Source organism: Triturus cristatus, chromosome 11 (genome assembly GCF_964204655.1).
Source record: "Triturus cristatus chromosome 11, aTriCri1.1, whole genome shotgun sequence".
In the NCBI taxonomy this organism is placed as follows: Eukaryota; Metazoa; Chordata; class Amphibia; order Caudata; family Salamandridae; genus Triturus; species Triturus cristatus.
In genome coordinates, this window is record NC_140594.1 from 851,115,870 (window position 1) to 851,138,340 (window position 22,471).

At 41.1% G+C, this 22,471-nt stretch overlaps 1 protein-coding gene across 4 annotated transcripts in view; it reads right to left on the reverse strand.

Moving 5' to 3' along the window:
- Nucleotides 1-22,471, reverse strand: part of LOC146785528 (glypican-5-like) — a 1,360,250-nt gene that overhangs the window by 180,056 nt on the left and 1,157,723 nt on the right. For all 4 annotated transcript variants that reach the window (XM_085634654.1, XM_085634653.1, XM_085634656.1 and 1 more), the window contains one exon: nt 18,762-18,912. In XM_085634654.1, coding sequence (XP_085490780.1) covers nt 18,762-18,912 — 151 coding nt within the window. The remainder of the gene's footprint in view (nt 1-18,761; nt 18,913-22,471) is intronic.

Here is a 22,471-nt window from a genome sequence, read left to right on the forward strand (position 1 = left end):
ACAATTCACATAAATGATCGTTGTGTACCGCCGTATTTCCCACATCGTGTCTTCTCCGCTCGTCTTGCAGGAAGCACACAGGCTCGCCTGAACCAATCGGTAAACACCCAAAATATCGGTTCCAAAATATCTACTGCCCAGAATATCGAAGTTAAAATATAGAGTGGACAGAATATCGACTCTACAAAATATAGATAGGTCAGAATATCGAAATTGGGGTACAAAATATCGATTACCAAAATATAGACCTTAAAAATATAGATTACCAAAATATAGACCTTAAAAATATCGAATACCATAATATCGAATTTTAAAATATAGATTACCATAATATCGAGAAAAAAAATTGTGTTATGTATGGTAGTATATGTGTTAAAATGATGTATTATTGTAGTAATGTATGTTTAATTTATTTAAACAAATGAAGGTTATGTAATTTAATTATTGCGTAATTGAATTCCGTAGCGGGTTGTGGGTTTATAGGGGAATAGGGTGGGAAGTAATTTAATTATGGTTAATTAAATGTTAATTATATTTATATGTTTTGATAATTAATTAATTGATAATTAATTATTAATTGGTAATTTATTTTTATTAATTGGTAATTAATTTATATGAATTGATAATTATGTTAATTGTATTTGTTATTAATAGGAGCGGGTTGTGGGTTTGTAGGGGAATAGGGTGGGAAGTAATTTAATTATGGTTAATTAAATGTTAATTATATTTATATGTTTTGATAATTAATTAATTGATAATTATTAATTGGTAATTTATTTTTATTAATTGGTAATTAATTTATATTAATTGATTAATTGATAATTATGTTAATTGTATTTGTTATTAATAGGAGCGGGTTGTGGGTTTGTAGGGGAATTGGGTGGGAAGTAAATTAATTGTAATAAAGTAAATAATTATTTTTTTATTTATGTGTATTGATAATTGATAATTAATTTGTAATTGGTAATTAATTATTATTAATTGGTATTAAATTATTACCAATTGATAATTAATATTTTTAAATGGTAATTAATTGTTATTGATTGGTAATTATTTTTAATTAACTTTTTATCAGTATTGATAATTAATGTCATTTTATATTTAATTTAAATCATTACTTTCCCTACTTTTGCACTCTCTGGAGTGGGAATAGTAATTTTTACCTCTACGCTATCCAACGCTTTCCCTACTGTTGCACCGTTTGGAGTTGGAATAGTAATTTTTACCCCTACGCTATCCAACGTTTTCCCTACTGTTGCACTCACTGGAGTGGGAATAGTAATTTTTACCTCTATGCTATCCAACGCTTTCCCTACTGTTGCACTCTCTGGAGTGGGAATAGTATTTTTTACCCCTATGCTACCCAACGTTTTCCCTACTATTGCACTCACTGGAGTGGGAATAGTAATTTTTACCTCTACGCTATCCAACGCTTTCCCTACTGTTGCACTCTCTGGAGTGGGAATAGTAATTTTTACCCCTACGCTATCCAACGTTTTCCCTACTGTTGCACTCACTGGAGTGGGAATAGTAATTTTTACCCCTACGCTATCCAACGCTTTCCCTACTGTTGCATTCTCTGGAGTGGGAATAGTAATTTTTACCCCTACGCTATCCAACGTTTTCCCTACTGTTGCACTCACTGGAGTGGGAATAGTAATTTTTACCCCTACGCTATCCAACGCTTTCCCTACTGTTGCACTCTCTGGAGTGGGAATAGTAATTTTTACCCCTACGCTATCCAACGTTTTCCCTACTGTTGCACTCACTGGAGTGGGAATAGTAATTTTTACCTCTACGCTATCCAACGCTTTACCTACTGTTGCACTCTCTGGACTGGGAAAAGTAATTTTTACCCCTACGCTATCCAACGTTTTCCCTACTGTTGCACTCACTGGAGTGGGAATAGTAATTTTTACCCCTACGCTATCCAACGCTTTCCCTACTGTTGCACTCACTGGAGTGGGAATAGTAATTTTTACGCTGTCAGTATCCAACAAAATCTCGACTATTTTTTTAAATTACTTAAATGATGTTTACATTTTAAGCTATTGTATATTATATTATATATGTTTTATTTAATTGTTTTTAATATTTAATTAATTTTATATTATTTTTAATACATTTAAAAAATTCGATATTTTGGCTATCTATATTTTGACAGTCTATATTTTGGAATCGATATTTTAGTACTTACCTGTTTGTAGATAGGGAGTCGATATTCTGTCCCTCGATATTTTAGTGTTGATTTTTTGTATAGTCTATATTTTGTCCCTCGATATTTAGTCACTGAACCGAACCAATCACAAAGCTGCAATGCAGTGTTGCAATTGGTAAGCACCGAGGCTCTCCTGAGCCAATCACAATGCTGCAATGTGGCGTTGTGATTGGTCTGAGTGCCGTGGTTCGGAGCACAGATGGGGACTGGGAGCCTGGGCATGCTCTCCACCCAGGCTGTAATGCAGCCTGCGTGGAGAACATGCAAAGAGCACATAACGGTTTAACCAAGCTAAGACGGCTGGCCAAAGCGTCATGCTCACTTTGGAGTGCAGCAACCTCTCCCCCTCCCAGATGTGAGGGGAGGCAAGCCCCGCCCTTACAGTGCTCCGTGAGTAGTGGGGCGACGCTCCTCCGCCATAGCGGAGGAGCTGCCACTGACTTTTAACTGTTGGTTTTAGGAAGAAAGGGGGAAGAATGAAAGGAGGAATGAGAAACGGAAAAAAGTACCAATAGGAAGAATGAGAGAAGAAAGAAGAATGTAAGGAAGGAAAACACGAAGAACACCAGGATGGAGAAGAAAAACAACGTGGAGAAAAGAAGGCAAAATAAGTCATAGATTAAGAAGGAAATAGAAAGAAAATGAAGGAAGGGGAAATGGAAAGGGAAGGAACAGTGTAAGGAAGAGGATGAAGGACAAGGGGTGAAGGAAGGGGAAGAGTAATTAAGGAACAGGAAGATGAAGCAATGCAGATGAATGAATTTGATTTGATTTGAACAGGATTTTAAAGTGCAATAATTGGCAGGCGTCAAGGCTCTGTAGTTACAGCAATCCGCTTCAGTATAGCGGTCAATCAAACACTTACCATACTAAAGGATCTGCCTATATAGTATAAAACCAGGTGTTTAGTGCCTTTCTGAAGGGCAAGTGTACTTTAATCTAAGTCAAAGGCTGCGGAGGCAAGTTCCAGAGTCTGGCTGCAGCATCTTTTCTTTCAGACTCTAGGCAGGGTAACCAGATTCCTATGGACTGAACAGAGAGTTCAGCCTGGAATGTACCAGTGGTAGAGCTCCTTAATCTCAGCTGGACTAGTGTGATAGAGAGCCTTATATACAATACAAATGGCCTTAAACATGATACACTTTCTGGTAGGGAGCCAGTGCAACTCACGCAGTCCAGCAGAAGCTGGCTGGTGCTTCGGAATGTCAAGAATCGCCCTAGCAAGAGAGTTCTAAGCTACCTGTAGTTTTGCTTGGGTAATGATAATAGAATCCAGATAAAGGATGTACAATAATACATTCTAAACATAACCAGCACCAGAATGACCTGCTTCCGCACCGAGAAGGGAATAAAGGGAAAGATTTTCTTCTGCCTTCTTATGAGACAGAAGCAGGTTGCAACTGTACGATTAGCCAGCCCGTTGAGAGAGTGTTCGTTATCAAGGGTCACCCCCAAGGTTTTTGGCCTTTTCTGCTGGAGTGGGCAAGGTGCCTAAGGTGTACGACCACCGGTTGTTTTCCAAATCAAGGCTTGCATCCCGAAGAGCAGCGCCTCGTTTTTTTCCCATTTTCAGAAAGTTCCTTTCCATCCATCCTGCTACCGCAGACATAAATAGTGAAAAATGTGCTGCTGTAGCTGCCGAGTTCTTTGGGAACTACACAATAATCTGAGTGTCATCAGCGTATGATATTGCATGTAGCCCATAGGCGCGGACGATGATGGCAAGTCAAGAAACATAGAGATGAAATAGTGTAGGGCTCAAAGAAGAGCCCTGCGGTACTCCACTTGACAGAGAAAAGACATCAGAGTGGTACTGTTTCAGCATCACCCTTCAGAAGTGGTCCTTAAGGAAGGAGGACAACAGTGCCACGGCCCCCTCTGTAATGCCCATTTCCTGTAGGCGGTAAATCAGCAGAGAAGGGGAGATGGTGTCAAAGGCCACAGACAGATCCAACAGGATCAGTGTGCGCCTTGCCCTTCATCCACTAGCTGCCTAATACAGTCTATAGCAGACACCAGTGCAGTTCCAGTTCCATGATTTTCCGTAAACTGAACTGAGATATGTCCAACCACCCTTGATCTTCCACAAACTCCATCAAGTGGCCGTTCAGGTGTCTCTTCAGAATCTTAGCAGGTACCAGAAGTATGAAGATTGGACAAATATTGTTTAGGATCTTTGCTGTCGAGATTAGGCTTTTAAAGAATAGGTCTGACCATCGCCTCCTTCCATAGCTGTGGAAAGCAACCAGAAGGAATAGCTTTATTCTTTAAGGATGCAAGAGGGTATGCGACAGTACCAGCCACCATGTGCAATGTTGCAGGTTCGCACGGTTCAGGGCTGAGCCTGACTTGGTATTGATGAGGTGCTTTTCCACATTTTCAGGGGTAAGCAGAGGAAAGACAGTGAACAATTTAGCCTCTTGGTCGTAGATTCAGGGGTATTAAGAGGTTCCAACTGAAGCTCACTGCTTAGGGCTTGCAACATATAAGCTTTTTGTTTTTATAGTTCAAGTTCATCATAAATGTTAGTGATTTTGAGTTAGGAAAGATCAGCTAACTGATAACAAAAATCTTGCAAACCTTCAAGCTCTCCAGATGGTGGGAGAGTAGAGAGCTGCTGCACCACCTTAAAGAGCTCTTTAGGGGATTTAACTGAGTCAATTTTGTTGGTACAGTGTAAAGTCCTTTCCTCTTTGAGGGCTAATTTATATTACCTACTCCTACTCTTGTGAGCAACTTTTTCTTACTCCTTGTAGTTCTTCCTCCATACTCACTCTTGACGGTGACAGGCCTGCCTAAGAGCCCTCATCTTCTTGTTGAACCACAGGGCTGAAGGGGAATTCCTACTCACCTTAACTTCCCGTATAGGGGCTACCATATCAGCGGTCACACCCAGCCAGGCTGCAAAGCCCTCTGTCCCCTTGTCTACATTTCCTGTATCTCAATGGGCATACCGCCTAAAGCAGTGACCTAAACTTCTGCAGATACCTCCTTCCAGGTACTCCCGCAGACCTTGACATAAGACACTGAACATCTCCCACATAAGGAAGGAAGTGTGAGGAATAATGAAATAGCTCCATGATATGACCAACTGAGAGGAAAAATGTACTGGCATGATAGCCAGGGATTGGTCAAAAAGATAACATCTAAGGTATGCCCTGCAACATTAGTGGATACTGTAACCAACTGGGACAGCCCCATACCCATCAGGGTCTCATTCAGTGCTGTAGAGTCTATGTTAGGAGACTCTTCAAGGTGAAAATTAAAATCACCCATAATGGTCAAACCACTTTTACCATAAATGGTTCTATAAGATTCCATACCTCAATTGAAAAGGAAGTTCTAGGACCTTGAACAAATGGATGAACAAAAGGTAAGGAGAATGTGAGAAGTTGAAAAAGAATGTCAAAAAGAAGAAAGAAAGAAATGGGGGGAAAGGAAAAAAGAATGGAAAGGTAGACAAGGAAGACGAAAAAAATTCAGAAAAGAGAATACTTATATGACTGTAAGGAGGCATAAGAAAGTATGAAAAGAATGGATCAAATAAGGAAGGAAGCAAAGTAAGGGAAGAAGGATAAATGTTGTAAGGGCATGTACGATGAGAGGGATGAAGAATACAGAAGTTTAGTGAGAGGAGGTGCAAGAATAGATGAACCAATAAAGCTAATACTAACTGCAGGAATAAGTAATCAATACAGGATGGAAAATAAAATAAACAAGTAAAGAGACAGAATTAAATAAATAGAAGAAAGAATATAAGTAAAGAGAAGGAAGATTAATCTATAGAAGTAAACAGTAAACAAAGGTGATGAGAATAAGTTAAAGATGCAGGAAAAGGCAGGGATGAAGGAAGAAGGATAAAGGTAGCAGAAGGTATGAATGCAATGAAGTTGGTATCGGGAGAATTGAAAGGAAGTGAAAGAAGTGAGCGAGAGATGGTATGCGGAGGCATTGAAAGAAATAAGGCGAAAGAGAAGAGAAGAGATGATGAAACTTGTCTGACATGATGCCATGCCACCCCCACCCTTGGGGTCATACTGTCTTTCTGCGCTGAGAGGGGCGGACTGCGGGGCTTACTCCAAATCTGCCCATCCCAGAGGTGCAGAAACCTTACTAGTATTCACTGGTTTTATGCCAGGAAGGGCTAGGACGTTCTAGCTGTGGGCTGCACTATACCAAGCCGTAGGCAAACACACTAGACACCAGCGAGTATTTTGTATTAGTTGAATGAAATGTGGGGCCAGTCAGTCCTGGCATCAGGCCACACCCTAAGCTTATGGCATTGGACCACTTCCCAATTCTAGTGACCTACACATTCTTGCTGTCCTCCTGCCTGGGGAGACTGGGGAAACTGCAATGACCTTTTCTGAAAGGTAGAGACCCAGAGAAATCCAGTGTAGTGTTGCTCTTGTAGATCACAGCGCAATACTTACCCAGAATGCTTTGTGAATGACTACAGCATGCCTAAAAAATTATGTAAAGACTATGGCCCTGATTTAGATCTTGCCGGACGGGTTACTCCGTCAAACGGTGACAGTATCCCGTCAGCTGAAATATAAATCCCATTATTTCCTATGGGGTTTATATTTCAGCGGACGGGACATCCGTCACCGTTGTGACAGAGTAACCCATCCGCCAAGATCTAAATCAGACCGTATATGAGGATCACATTAATACTACATTGACTTCACATGGTCACAGTTTTGGCTCGATCCTGTCTGGAACATTATGCTCACCCCCAAATGTGGGATACCAATTGAATTGGGAGACGTTTGGGAATGCAGGATGGTTGGACTTCACTGTTGGATGCAAGTTTCAGATTTTAGTGTTGCATAAATGTGAGGAAGTTCTTCACCCATTCTTTGAGATTTGCATGGCATTGTAGGTGGTTAAAAATGGTTGGGTCAGTACGAGCCACACAATCCTAAATCTTCCCACAGGTCTAGTTTTCAGACATTTCTGGTGTTGCTATGTTTCCCGGAGTACCAGCTGACTCCAAGTCCAAATAACATATCCCGCCCCAATAGAAAGTGTGGAAATTTGATTTCTTAATGCATAGGTATGATATTTCAGGCAATGTGCTGGGGTGTATGCAAGCCATGCAACCTTAGATATCCATGGTCAGGTAATTTTCAGAAATACTCAGGGCTTGAATGGTTTCTGTGGTCTGTCGAACCCTGGTGCTGATTACTGTAGTCATCTCCTGTAGAAGGGAGAAGACAAGTGTGTTTTTTAAGCACAACTCTGATATTTGGAGGGCATTCTGGTTAGGAATACATTCTGTTATGCTTGCAAGCCACACAAGTCTGAATTCCCATAGGATTTTATATTTAAGAAATGGCTAGTAAGTTTCCCTAAGTGCCAGCGGACCTAGGTCCCAAATAAGTGAGCTACCCACAACCAAAAAAGGACTTATGGGGAGGGAGGTTTAAGACCTTAATGTGGTCATGGTCTGCGGCCTTTCCTCTACTGGTTGGTAGGTCCACCCACACAAAAAGGGTACAGATTCTATTGCAAGAAGAGTGGAAATACTGTATAAATAATCTTTTGTCATCCCCGGAAGGGAACTACTCATTGCAAAACTGGTAAATTGGTCCATCTCTTATTTGAAATATATTTCTTTAAGTGTCAAAGAGCACATTCAATGATGAACTAAACCGGTGCGCTGTAAATTTCCGTTCCTCCATCATGAACAGAGAGAGACACATGAGAGTGGTAAAGATTAATCTTTATAGCCACATAGTTTGCCTGATTTAGAAGAGCTCATATCTTCTTTATATTCAGCACTGAGAAGAAAGAAAATCTGTGGTCTCACCAAGCTAATTTTGGTCTGGTCAAAAAAGACCAGAGCATCAGAATATTGTAAATTATGCATGTTTGATAGATAATCAGTTTAGGAGGAAAAGTTTGAACTGAAAACAAAGCTAGCAGTGTACAGGCTAACCAGCAGACATCCCTCTTTGAGTCCCTTGTTCATGTAAATGTGGTCCAAAAGTCATGTACAGTAGCCTAATTTAATTTGCACCTATGTGTTATTGTATAATTGTATGGCCTTCGATAGTTGGCCCGCTGTTCCCCGCCTTTCCCACAAAGTCCCACGAATCACATCAATCAAAGAAGTGCTAAAATTTACAAAACTAGCAACCTTTTTACCTACTTAAGTGCATGACTACAGAGGGTGCCTCCTCCTCCCGATCCAGATGACACGATATCTCACAGCAGGGTAAGTTGTATTGCAGACTGTGCTTATTCTCACCACATCTCACTTTTTTTGTTTCTTTGCAGTTCTTTCACCTTTTGTCACCAAGGGAACACCGTTTGCGTGTTCATATTCAGGTAAGGGGTACATAATAATTATGATGTACTATCTGTGATTTTATGTTCACCTAGATTTCGCTAATTCATAGCCCATGAAACTGCGAGGTATGTTAATGTCCTCAAATTAGGACTTTGAACACTGAATCCGTCAGTGCTTGAATTAGTTAGGTAGTGATCAGATTCAGCCCTGAAGAAGCCTATGATTCATCAAGATAACACACAGGCTGAAACATGTTGCCATTTTAAAGGATGCTAGAGTCACAGGAATTATTGTGCATCTCCATTTTCTTTTCAATTTTACCTTGGGAGGCCTTAATAATAAAAAAATAGTTTTTAGGTTTACTCAGAAGGTAATTTTAATATCTGGATCACTTTGCCTATCCAGTTTCACTTTATCAAGAACTCCCTTCGATAGAAGGTTGAGTCAGTCCATGTAGTATTACCTTTTATTAGATAGGCACACCTATGATGAAGCATGCCACAAAAGAGTGGGTGAGGTTCCCTTATCTAGAACTACTGGGCCCACTTGGTCTTTGCTAGTCTGGTTTTTGATGCATGTTACTACACTCTTTGCGAGATACTGTTTAGATAGTGAGGTCATACACTGTTCAGCCGTTTTACTCGTTGGTGGAAAAACGAACAGAGGGTCAGCACACATTCCTATTTCAGTCCCTTTTTTGTATAAATGCATCCAAAAGACATATACATTGTAATAATTTAGTTTGTACCTATGTGCTATTGTTCACTTGGATGGCTTTCGATTATTGGCCAGCTGTTCTCCACCATTTCAATTTGTTCCACAAATTCCCACGATTCACACCACTGAAGGCAGCACTAAAATTCACAAAACAGGCCCATAAGTAAGCCTTCATGATCTGCATAGTGTGATTTATTAGGATCGAAATTGTTAAAATATTATCCACTGGGCAGCAATTTCCCCTAAAGCCTGTCTCATAAAAAAGGTAGCAGTGATTTAGCAGCTGCTCAGGATTTCAAATCCAAGAAGTCAATTTATGTCCAAACTGTGAGGATGCAAGCCTAATATGGAAACTTTTAGAAAGAAATGTCCAACGGCCAAGGAGCATATTTAGTAGATTGATGTAGTGTCCTGATCTATCTAAATAAGTTGTAGAATTTGGTAAAGTAGTGTGCCAATATTTAATGAATTGTGGATCTGAGAATTTAATTACATACTTTTATTGAAACACCTCGGCAGCGTAAAAGTAGGATCACTTACAACACATAAGGCATTTTGTTTTTATCTCATCTTATACATAATGCAAATCAACCGCTAATGCGGCCTTACGGGTATTTTTCACATTCGTGGTTAAGAACTTGACATCGAAATCAGTAAAACCAAGCATGTTAACCTATGAATTAACTCTGTCTAATAAAACTGGTCCCATCCCCCCTCCCTTCCCGCCCCCCTTCCTGGTCTGCCATTCTTGAGTCATATGGCCATCCACTAGAGGACCACCGTGGCGCCAAGTGTCTTTCCCTGTCTGAGGCCCTTAAGAAGTGGTCTGGGGTCCGCGCGAGTCTATCTATATTTCCAAGAAAAAGGAAAGTAGCTTATCATGTTAAAGTGTGTTGTGTAGGGGTTAAATCTAGTTGTTTAAAGGCCTCTAACATAACGTCCCATTCCAGGGAGATAGGCCGTTTACGTAATCCCCTTACCTCCTCCCTACGCAGCGTTGTATTTTGGCTTTTGTATAATTAAGACCAGCAGACACAGGCTTGGTTGTCTTAATTCCATGATAGGTTGTACACATATTGTGATGGTTTTATTAAACACACAAATTTGATTTGATGAGTAACTGGAGTACTGCATGATAGGTGTCCCTCGGTGTATGTGTAGCCCAATGCAGCTGCATCGCTCACTCCTCTCCCTCACTCACTATATGGGCTTTGAGTCTGATCTTGAACGACAAACGTTTCTGTTGAACATGCAAAGATCCTTTGTGCTCACATCACTGGGTCAAACCAGTTTCAAGAGAGCCTCAGGCCTGCAAAGAAGCATCGTCTTGACTAAGGCTGCTGCTAAGGGCATAGCCACTGGAACAAAGAAGATGCGTTTACAGCCCATGCCTTTGTAGTCAGCAGTAGAGAACTGAATTCCAGTTACAAGCACCAGCTTGAAAAAATACAATCAAACTTACCACAAACCAATCCCCTCAAATCTGCAGCTGTCATGGTCTATAAAATAGACTTGTGAGTCAGGTAGGCGTTCACCTTACACTTGTAGATGAAGTACAGATAGAAGATTGTTACACAAGGAAGGGGGGGCTTGTCTGTTCATCCACAAGTCAGGGCTAGACTCAAAGGACATAGGAAAAGGTATATGTTGCCTTTACCCAAAGAAAGATGAGGAAGAAGGCAATATGTGTATGCATTCTGATGTGTGGAAATGGTGACTTCCATCAGCTCAAAAAAGGCCTATCTGCAGTGGAATGGTCGTTGCCACTGCAAGGAATGTACTTTATCCAATGTGATTCTTATTGTAAATATGTGGCTGTATAATGTAAAACACAGTGAGCTCATAGGTCATGTAGAAAAAAGCTGTAGAGTGTGCTGTGCAATTATATGACAATGACAAGTTCACTCCCAAACCACTGCTTTAAATACGCAGGTACTGAGCACATGCGCTTTTCAGAGTTCAGCCTGCATGAGCAGCATGTGACCTCCCTTGGGAGACACTATTGCGTACAATAAGAGGTTTGCAGCCCGCCCATTGATTACCAATCAATTATTTGTCACTCTTCTTTGCTGCTCTATAATTGGCCAGCGTGTGACTTGGCATCACTTCCTGTTCTTCTGTGGAGCATGGACCAGTGGCGGCCAGTACGGATCAGGGATGTTGGAGTGAGAAGATGTTAAAAAAAATTAAGAAAGGGAAAAAATGTACCTTATCCCTCCTGCATATCTCCTCTCTCAGGACAGCATTGTGATTGGTAAGCACCCAGGCTCCCCTGACCAATCACACTGCTACAATGCAGCGTTGTGATTGGTCTGAGCGTCGTAGTTTGGTGCTCAGCCAGGAACAGGGTGCCTGGGCATGTTCTCCACGCAGGCTCTAATGCAGCCTGTGTGGAAAACAGGGAAAGTGCGCATGACTGTTTGACCGGCCCACGAGGGCCGGCCAAACAGTCATGTGCACTTAGGAGTTGGTAAACAACTCCTTCCCTGCCCTGCCCTGTCATCGGAACAGCCTCGCTTCACCCCAGACGCAGGAACAAATAAAATGATAATAACATTCAGTTATTATCATTTTATTTTTTCTTTATTACACTGCTTAAAAGCAGAGGGTGACGCTCCTCCGCCTTAGTGGAGGAGCCGCCACTGGCATGGACCAAAAACAGAAATATTCACTTTAACCCCTTCGCCGCGGCAGGAATTCCGCCGCGGCGCTGGGGGGGTTTGGGGGCAGTTGCGGTGGCGCTGTGCTCGTGACGGAACCAATCCGTCACGAGTCACGGGTGAGCTGTGCTCATGACGGAGTGGTTCCGTCACGTCTCCGCCCACTGCGCTAATCGCCCGCACAGGCGGGGAATTAGCGCCGCGTGGGCGGAGCGGCCGCCAACGGCCGCAGCATGTTGGAACCACTCCGTCGTGAGCACAGCGCACCCGTGGCTCATGACGGAGTGGTTCCGTCATAAGCACGGAAAGGGTTAATAAGTGTCCCTCCGCTGATCGTGCTGTGATTTAGGTACTGTTTCCACTGTCCGTGCTTATTCATCCCAGTCCCCACTCACACTTTCGTGTTTCTTTATTTCTTTCCTGCTAATATGTACTTTGGCAACATGTTTTTCTCCTGATGTACAATGGCTATGAGTTTGTGGAGTCTACATTATGTACCCGGATTTGTTTACACAGTAACACACACATACTGATCTTTGCACATGTCAAACACAAAAAATGAGGAATATCACTTACTTGACATGGCTGCAGTAACATTAATGCTAAAATATGTGCCACACCAGTAGTGCTCGAGCTAAAGGCACGTGAAAAAGTGTCCACCTTGTTTGTAAGGCATGCTGGGAATTGAAGTTCTGCAATGATGTTTGGTCATTTTAATCATTGTAAATTAACAAGCATATTGACCCCATTTGTGTCACATTCCACAAAGAGGGTGGTAGTAACAATTTGTATACTGCAATGCTTTTGTTTGAAGTCGCACCTAACACAACTGCAAAGCACTATGCTTTTGACACTCTAAACCACTCCATTTCGCTACACTCTAATCCATTCCAATCCACCCCACTCTAATCCACTCCGCTCAAATCCACCCCACTCTAATTCCCTCCACCCTAATCCACTTCAACTAGTCCATTCCAATCCACTCTAATCCACTCCAATCACCTCTAATCCAGGTCAATCCACTCCCTTCCCCGCCACTCTAATTCACCCACTCCACTCTAGTCCACTCCACCCTAATCCACTCTAATCCACTCTGATCCACTCAACTCTACTCGAATCTACACCAATCTACTCTAAACTGCTTGAAATCTACTACACTACACTCCACTCCACTCTACTCCACTCCAACCCACTCCACTCTAATCCACTCCAAACCCCTCCATTCTAATCCACGCCACTTCTATCCAGTCTACTCTAATCCAGTCCACTCTAATCCACTCAATTCCACTCTAGTACACTTCAATCCACTTTAATACACTCCAATCCACTACACTCTAATCCATCCCACCCTAATCCACTCCACCCCAATCCCTTCAAATCCACTTCAATCCACTCCACTCTAATCCACTCCAATCCATTCCATTATAATCTACTGTACTGTACTCAACACCACTATAATACACCCCACTATAATCCAAGCCACCTTAATCCAATTTACACCAATCCACTCCTCTCTAAAACACTCCACTTCATTCTTATCAAATCTACTCCACTCCACTCAAGTCAACGCCAGTCCAATCCAATTCCCTCTATTCAACTTTAATCCACTCTAATCAACTTCAATCCACTCTACTCTAATCCTCTTCAATCCACTCCAATCCACTCCACCTTCATACACAACAGTCCACTTCAATCCAATTATAATCCAATCTATTCCATGCCAATCCATTCCAATCCAATCAACTCCACTTTAAACCATGACAATCCACTCCAAGCCAATTTTAATCCATGGCAATCCATTCCACTCCACAGTAATCCACTCCACTCTAATCCACTCCACCCTAATCCACTCCACTCCAGTCCACTCCAATTCATTCTAATGCACTCTAATCCAAGCTAATCTACTCCACTCTAATCCAGTCCAATACATTCCACTCTAATCTACTTCAATTTAATCTACTTTAATCTACTCCAATCCACTCCAATCCAATCCACTCCACTCTAATGCACTCCACTCTAATTCTCTCCACTCCAATCCCCACAAAGCCACTCCACGCCACTGTAATCCACTCTAACCCACTCCACTTTAATCCACTCAAATCTACTCCAATCCAATCCACTGTAATCCAATCCACTCTAACCCACTAGACTCAGATCCACTGCATTCCACTCTACTCTTCTTTAATCCACTCCACTCTAATCTACTTCACTCCAATCTACTCCACTCCACTCTACTCCAGTAGACTTCACTCAGATCCACTCCAATAGATTCCACTCTAATACACTCCGATCTACTCCAACCAAATTCTCTCCATTCTAATCCACTCCACTTTGATTCACTCCACTCTAATCGACCCCACGCCACTTTAATCCACTCCACAGCACTTTAATCCACTCCATTACACTCCACTCCCCTGTACTCCACTCCACTCTAATACACTCCACTCTAATGGACTCGAATCCACTCCACTCTCATTCACTCCAATCCACTCCACTCTAATCTACTCCACTCAAATCCACTCCACTCTAACCTACCCCAATACACTTCACTCTCATCCACCCCACTCTAATTTACTTCACTCTAATACATCCACTTGTGAAAAAATAACCCTTAACTAACATAAAAATTGAGTCCATACTTTGCAAAATCTAACATAGTGAACATAAGGATAACAAATTAAGTAAAGTTGGACAGCCCACTTAAGGACTGGACAACTAGACTGGAGGATTAACAGTCCACTAGAGGGCAAAAAGGTAGCACCCAAACATGTGACAGCTACATAGAGAGTACAATCTGTGGAAGCAAAAATAAAATTTTGGAACACATCAGAACACATCAAAGCCACGGCTACCAAAGACAGGAGTAACGCAGTAGCAAAACACATGGAACAAATTCACAAGAGCAATCGGCAACAACTTAAATATTACGCAAATGATCAAGTAATAAAATCTGAACTTGGTGGATATAGGGAAAAAACACTGAAAAAAGGGAATCACAGTACATCATGCTTCTCTGTACTCTTGCCCCCATGGGACTAAATTAGGGTGAGCGATTATCCATCCACCTGTAAGAAAATAGCACTTAACTAACATAAAAATTGAGTCCATAATTTACAAAATCTAACATAATGAACAAGAGGATAACAAATTAAGTAAAGCTGGACAGCCAATTAAGGGCTGGAGAACTAGACTGGAGGGTCAACAGCCCAATCGAGGGCAAAAAGGTAACCCCCCAACATGTGAAAACTACATACCAGTCAACACAATCCAAAGGGTCTTATTATGAGTTTGGCGGTCTTGCAACCGCCAAACCTGTGGTAGCAGTCAGACCGCCGTAAACTAGGCCGCTATCCATATTACGACTTGCCTTTCCGCCAGCCTTTTCATGGTGGTGAAACCGCCATGAAAAAGATTGCGGTAGGGCAAGGAGTGGGCCCAAACACGGCCCTGAGTATTTTAGCCATGGAGGGTTGTGCATGGGGGCACATGTTGTGTCCCCTTGCAATCGCACCTTAGTTCGTGCAATGTGGGCCATGCACGACATGGTTCATGACACACATTGCACGGGCTTGCAGCCGGCGCTGCACTGTGGCGTCATCTGCTGTGGCTACACTTAATGGCCTAGCCATGCCACCGTGGTGGGACCGCCGACCTCGGACCACCGGCCCAGCGGTCCACTCATAATGCAGCAGTCTAAAGACCACCGGTGTTGAGGCGCCTCTGCAACTTTGGTGGTGTGGCGGTTGGACCGCTAAAATCGTAAGAAGGCCCAAAATCTTATATTAATGGGTTACGTATTTAAATGGGCAATACTATCGCAAAAAAATAAAAATATTATTGAAATCGGCGAAAGAACAAATGTACGGTCGGCACACCAGATACACATTAAAGGCCAACTCAGTTGACTACGACAACCACAAAAAAAGAAGAAATATACTTGAAATGGGCGGAGGAACAAAAGTACGTTTGGCACACTAGATACACATAAAAAGTAAAGTTGGTTGACTACGACAACCACAATGCAATGCAAGGTGTGCTGAATGTCCGGGCCAAAAACAGACAAGAAGTGTGAAATTGCACATTCTTGACATGTGTCCGAGACATGGAGATGAACTGCATATTATGAAGACTTTGCATGTCCTCATGAGCTGAATGTTTTACATAATTTACAGAAAAGGATCCTGCATGAGATCCAAAGCACAGCAGGCTGTAAACACGGCAAATTACAGCGCTCCTCCCATGAGAATTTTAAGTAGGGCTAAGCACTTGAACACTTGTATTATACTTGTACACATTTTGTATCTTTTTCACTAATATTGCACAATGGTAATTGCAGGTTGCCTAATTTTTGATAATGTCGCATTTGAAAATCCCACAAAAAATGAGATTTATAAATGGAAATAAAATGCTGTTGATAACAAGTGTTGTAGGACTTGCCAACAGTAACCCGTAATCAAGGTCCAGAGGAACCAAAACGCGCTGGGTGCGTTTGGAATGCCGACTCTGCTTTGAATATTAAAAACAGATACGTCTTCTCGTGAGTGCTTCTCATTTTTTCCACTATATGAATAATGGAACTTGGAGTGAAAAAAATATATTCTCCACCTTCCGTAATCCACAAGGACCAAGCGCAAGCTCCAGCTCTCTTTATTGAAAGTCTTTATTTCGCACAACACTCCACCATGACGCGTTTCGGCCACAACACTGGCCTTGATCACATGCCTGCTGCGTCACTAAAATATCATTTAAATAACAACATGTGACCATGTTCACAGAAGACAGACTCGATGCATCATCTAACTCACTGTTCTAAACTGGGATTTCGCTGGGTTGAAATTTAAACTTAAATTGTATTACAACACATTCATTATTATCCTTCATCTCATATTGCTATATACTATTAATTAGATATACGTGTACCAATTCACTCATGATATTTTTGGGACTTTATTCTTAAATTTTCTTTGATGATGTTTTCCCAATTGAGTAACATATGATTCGTGTTATTATCCCATATCCACATTATACATGATCGATTTCTGATTGTCAGCATGATCTATTTGTTTAACATAATTACACCCAAAGAGGGCACATTTTACACTGCTATCTGGGCCTAAGATTTTTTATCAAATTTGAATCAATTGGTTCACTTATACAATTGCACCCAAGTGGGCCATTTTGGCTTTTTCATCTAAATCAAAGACTTTACATCCCAATCAATTACACTGGATTAGCTCAATTACTATTAATGTTCATGTATGTAGCAGATATATACAAAATAATCTCCATACACATGTTTGTTCATTTCTCTTTAAAAAACAACCCGTCTACCTATGGCCTCCCTGTGTGTCACCTTGTATGGCTCCTTCTGTGATGTGTCAAGTGTTTTCCCCTCTAGTGTAAAAAAATCCAGAAAAATAAGCTGCAGATAATATTATAAAAAAGTGTACAGTTCTTCTCCTCAGTTTAACCCATTCAGTGCTTTGGTATCTAATTTGACAATGTCCAGAGCTTCTATTTGTCCTAGTAACTGCTCCCGATTGCCTCCTCTCAAGCTTTTAGGTATGGCATCTATAATAAAATAGTTGAGGCAAAGAATGCCATTATTGTGACATTCCAACAGATGACGAGCTACAGGGTGTGCTGTAAAATCCACATGTGGACCTACAATACAGTGCTACCTATATATCTAAGTCCACATACACAACCCAGGGCATAAATAGCATACTCAGTTTTGCAGTTATAGCGCCCCCAATTTTTATTAAGGTATCACTGAATGGGGACTGATATTCCGTCATATTGATTCCTCTACTGCAACCCTTGCATCTACTGAATCTACAGAAACCCTTTCTTTACTGCAGACAATTTGTCTGTTCTATTACTTCCGGGCTGCTTTTCACTAATGCATCCCTAATGGGGAATGCCCTCCTACATGTAATCGGTGGGAATCTATCCAGTTAAGATCTGATGATGGGGTCTTCTTTAACCAAATGCCAATGCCTCTTTATAATAGCGCCTACCTCTTTCTCATTTCAATTATTGGTGGTAATTAGTCTTATGGCATTTTCACCCACATCTTTTGTCTTCTTGCTGAAGGCTTTAGAATCCACACTTTTTGCATTCACTTTCTTTGCTGTAGTCTCCAGGCTTACCCTGTCACACCCCCCTCTAAATTAATCATTTTATCATTTCCTTGTGACATCTCATTAACTCCCTTGGATTGCTGCAATTTCTTTTCAATCTTAACATCTCCCCATACTGGATACTGGATTCTAGATGCCTAGGATGGAATTCCCCGCTGTCTCTTTGCGATATAGTCTTGTCTCAATCCTTCCCGCTTCTATGTATACCATTAAGTCCAGAATGCCTACATCCCTGTTACTGATATGTGCTGTGAAGTGTAGATTGATCTTATTTCTATTAATCGCTTTAACAAATGCCTCTACTGCCTCGCATGAACCCTGACATACTATAAATATGTCTTCAATAAAGCATAGCGAGCTGTTGAAATTATTACTCCACACATCACCATGGTCATTGATCAGCAGCTGCTCCTGATCTCAAACAGGCGGATGGAGATCTCCTCACATAAAATATAGAGTAGGAGGAGGTGTGTAAGTTTGTGATTAGCAAATTGTTGAATGTCATGAATACTATTTTAGTACTACTAAACATACCGCAAAATGCAGTTTGTGAATAATTTCCAAAAGCACGTAAAGTTGATATCTGTGCCCTCAATTTGTTTGTACGATAGTTTTGTTGCTGATATTTTTGTTGCTGATATTTCATCACATAACCGTTAGAAATTGTTTCTGCAATGATTTAGAATAGGCACAAGGCAGTTCAGATGGTTTGTTATGAGACTTACCTGTCCTATGAACTTTGTCACCAGATCCCTGACATCCATCCTCATCGTCGCAATCGCCGCTGTTCTCCTCTGCTTCAGAGCGTTCATCGCCACTACCATCTTCAGTTGAGCTGAGCTTCTCCAACTTTGTCTTTTTCTTCTGTGGGCCGATCTGCAATACACAAGTTAAAATCAGTAAAAAGACGTTATTTGCTGCACTTTTTGTGTACATTCTTCAAGATACAGTTGCCCATCAATAGCAGTTGAATTTTTCGTGCAACATTTGCCACACTGCACAATTGTCCATCCTAGGTCCACAAGAGCCTGGACCAATCATTTTTATGGTATCCATTTGGGATAAATTTGCATATGATGAATCTAAATGTGATCCAATCACAGTCAATAGATATCTTAAAACTCTGGCATGACTCCGGCCTTCCTCTATTCACACTGGTCAATTCGGCCCTGCACACTACTGTTACTTCACCTTAAAATCTGCTCACGGATCCTAAATCAAAATTAGAATTTTAGAATAAGTGAGTAGCGCATGTGCTTGTTTGTGCATCTCTGTTCAGTCAATCAGGCTGAGTAGATTTCAACCTATCTGGTAAATGACAAGTACATTGGCTTCCTCAATTGGCCATGGTACCAGAATATCATTCTCAGAATATCATCTGACATAAATATTTTGTTCCACATATTGTCTAAAAGATATCCCCATAACAGAAAATCTGTAGTGAATGGGAAAATATTTTTGCAAGCGATATTTAGGACACAATCTGTCAGACAATATTTTTGTAGGGCGGCCCCCAGCCTTGAATGCAGTTACCCTCGAAAGGGTAAAAGAATTCGACTATCTGGGTATTCGTATTACAGACACTATGCGCTGGTCATCTCATTTACAAAAGATGCTTCTAACCCATAAGAGGGTTACTGGTGCCCTCCTTAGGGAACATATTTCTTCCACGTCTAGGCCAATAGCCCCAGCCCTGGACATATATAAAGCAAAAGGCGTGAGTTCGGCACTTTACGGTGCTGAACTTTGGGGCTCAAATAATATTGATGAGCTTGCCAAGTCTGATTCTAGTTTCTACAAGGAATTGATGGCACTTCCGCAGAGCACTCCTATAGTGCCTCTACTAATGGATTTAGGGTGCCACGCGATAAAAGACTTGGCAAAAGTACGCCCCTTACTCCTCTGGGCCCGGCTTTGGCGGACTCCTCAGCTTGCCAAGTTTGCGGAAGGCCTATCCGAAATACTGTCTATGCCTTGCTGGCATAAAATCAAATGGCTGAAAGACGTAAAGGCCCTGCTTTTTGACCTTGGCCTTAAAGACGCTTGGGTAAATAGAACCTCGCCCCCGAAAGCAGACCTAAAGAAATTATACTGGAGTTGGGTTATTGCAAAAAGGAACTCTAACTCCCAAGGTGGCAGAAGAACTATTGAGTTTCTTATGCTCAAAGACGAAGTGCGTTACAAACTTTACCTTGACATTATTCAAAAGTCGTACGACCGAGCCATCTATTTCAAGTTTAGGGTTGGTATCCTTCCGGTCCGCAGGCTGACCGCACGCTGGAAACCACCTTTCCAGACATCACCATTTTGCCCTTTTTGTGAGACTAAAGTTGAGTCAATTGCACATGTTTTATTTGCATGTCCCGAATACAAAATCCCAAGATCTTATTGGCTTAAACCCCTATGTAGAGTTCTGGATACACGTGACCATCTCATAGCTTTGCGCATTCTCAAATCAGACACGCGATCCCTGTATGTCTGCGCTTTATCGAAATTTTTGAGGTGGTCTTGGCTTATAAGAACCAAAGCCCTTAGGCTGATTGCTTTTATTGTCTGTTTCTACTCTCTTTTTAAATTGTCCTATTTATAATGTTTATATGCATTCTTAACCTTTTGCCCATCTTGGGATTATGATGACATTACACTTACATGGCCTGTCTTTTGGTCTCACATATTTTTTATGTCATATTTGTATGTGCTTTTTAAGATATGTTTTTATCGAAATAAAGCTTATTTCATTAATTCATTCAATATTTTTGTATATGATATTCTGGCATTCAATCCTCAACTGTTGGGTACTTTGTGCATGGCACTGTACAACATCAATTTTCTTTTCCTCTGTAAGTCATACGTAAACTACTTTACTCTTGAAATTTAGAAAAGGAATCATCCTGATGCAAATATACATGCACACCTGCCTGACCTTTTAAGAAGTAAGCACACAGTAATATCATCAATGAACTACATCAAAGAGTTATCCGTATTTACATCTCAGCCTGAAATCCTGCTGCAGAACAACAAAAAGACCAAGGATGGCCATATGTTGATCACCACAAATGATAGGAGGGCTCCGTCAAGGAGGGCACTACAGTAATGTTTCAACCCTAACAACAGTAAAGTGAGCTCTTCCATTTAGTGTGAACATGGGACCTTAGGCTGACATTGAAGTGACAAATAATTCAAATATGATTTTATTACATAATACTTGGCATCATGGTATGAGTCCTTCAATATCAGGCCATGTGATATAAGAAAATCTGTCCTCAGCAGAGAAAGTGAGCACTTCTTGTGGGTAATGGAAAATCCATCAGTGAATAACTCTTTTCCAAATCATTGCAGTGGTACTTACTGCAGGATCACTGCATCAACCTACAAATCTGGAGACTTAATACAAAGGTAAAACATTCCACGATGAGTGCATATCTTAAGTCGCGCTCTGGCTTGGTTTAAGTTGTAACTGGCGAACCAGTTCAATTCAAAACGTTTTTAAACAATGATCTTTAATAATATGTCTAAGGTAAAACTGACATGCCACAAGGTACTCAGATTCTCAAATCAATGTGTATAGGGGTTGTTGGAATTATTTGTCTACGATGCAGCTATTGGAAGATACACCCTGAAAATCAGCATGGTGTGCCTTTCGCCTTCAGGGTCTGACCAAAACTTCATTCTCCTAAATGATTTCCATTACATTTGTGTCATAGAAAGATGATCTAATTAGAAACCGCAAACTACAATGTGGTGGGTGTCGCCACCTAACATAGATTTTATACCTAAAGTCCCTGAATAGCTTCCAACCTTTCAGCTTTGTCAATGATTATTTTCTTTTGTCATAGTTTTTTCAGGACTTTATTGCCAGGGATGTTTCCAGGCCCTTGTCAAACAAGAAAACACTGTCTAAAAGAAAAGATATGTTGTTGGTCTCAAAAAGTATACATTGTTGTAGTAGTCTCTGGCACAGAAGGAAACTAATGTATTTGTGGATGTGCTCCTTGTGAAAGGGCAAAATGCTGCTACTCACAGTGAAGTTAGCCAATAGCTCAAGTGGGTTGACCCACTGCTACATACTCTGTTATGTAGTGGGTGGAAGAAACATGATAATGACACAACAGTAGACCAATGGATGAAGAGGGCTGGCTGAAAGCTCCAGTAAGTAAATATACACATAATTTTAGTAAAATCAAAAGGTCTTGCTAATGATATCTCTAAAATAAGTGGAAATGTACTTTAAATGGCAGTAAGTTGGAGGCAGAGCTTAGTTTTTCATACCATCTCCAAATCTGTACATACATTTAGTCATAAAATTGGGTCAGTTAGTTTCCACGACAAGGGTATTGTGTTGTTGGGTTACAATAAATTAAGGCCCTAATTTAGGGTTTGATGATTGGAGTAGGGTCTGTTGGGATGGTGGAGCACATTACCTCCACCATCCTGA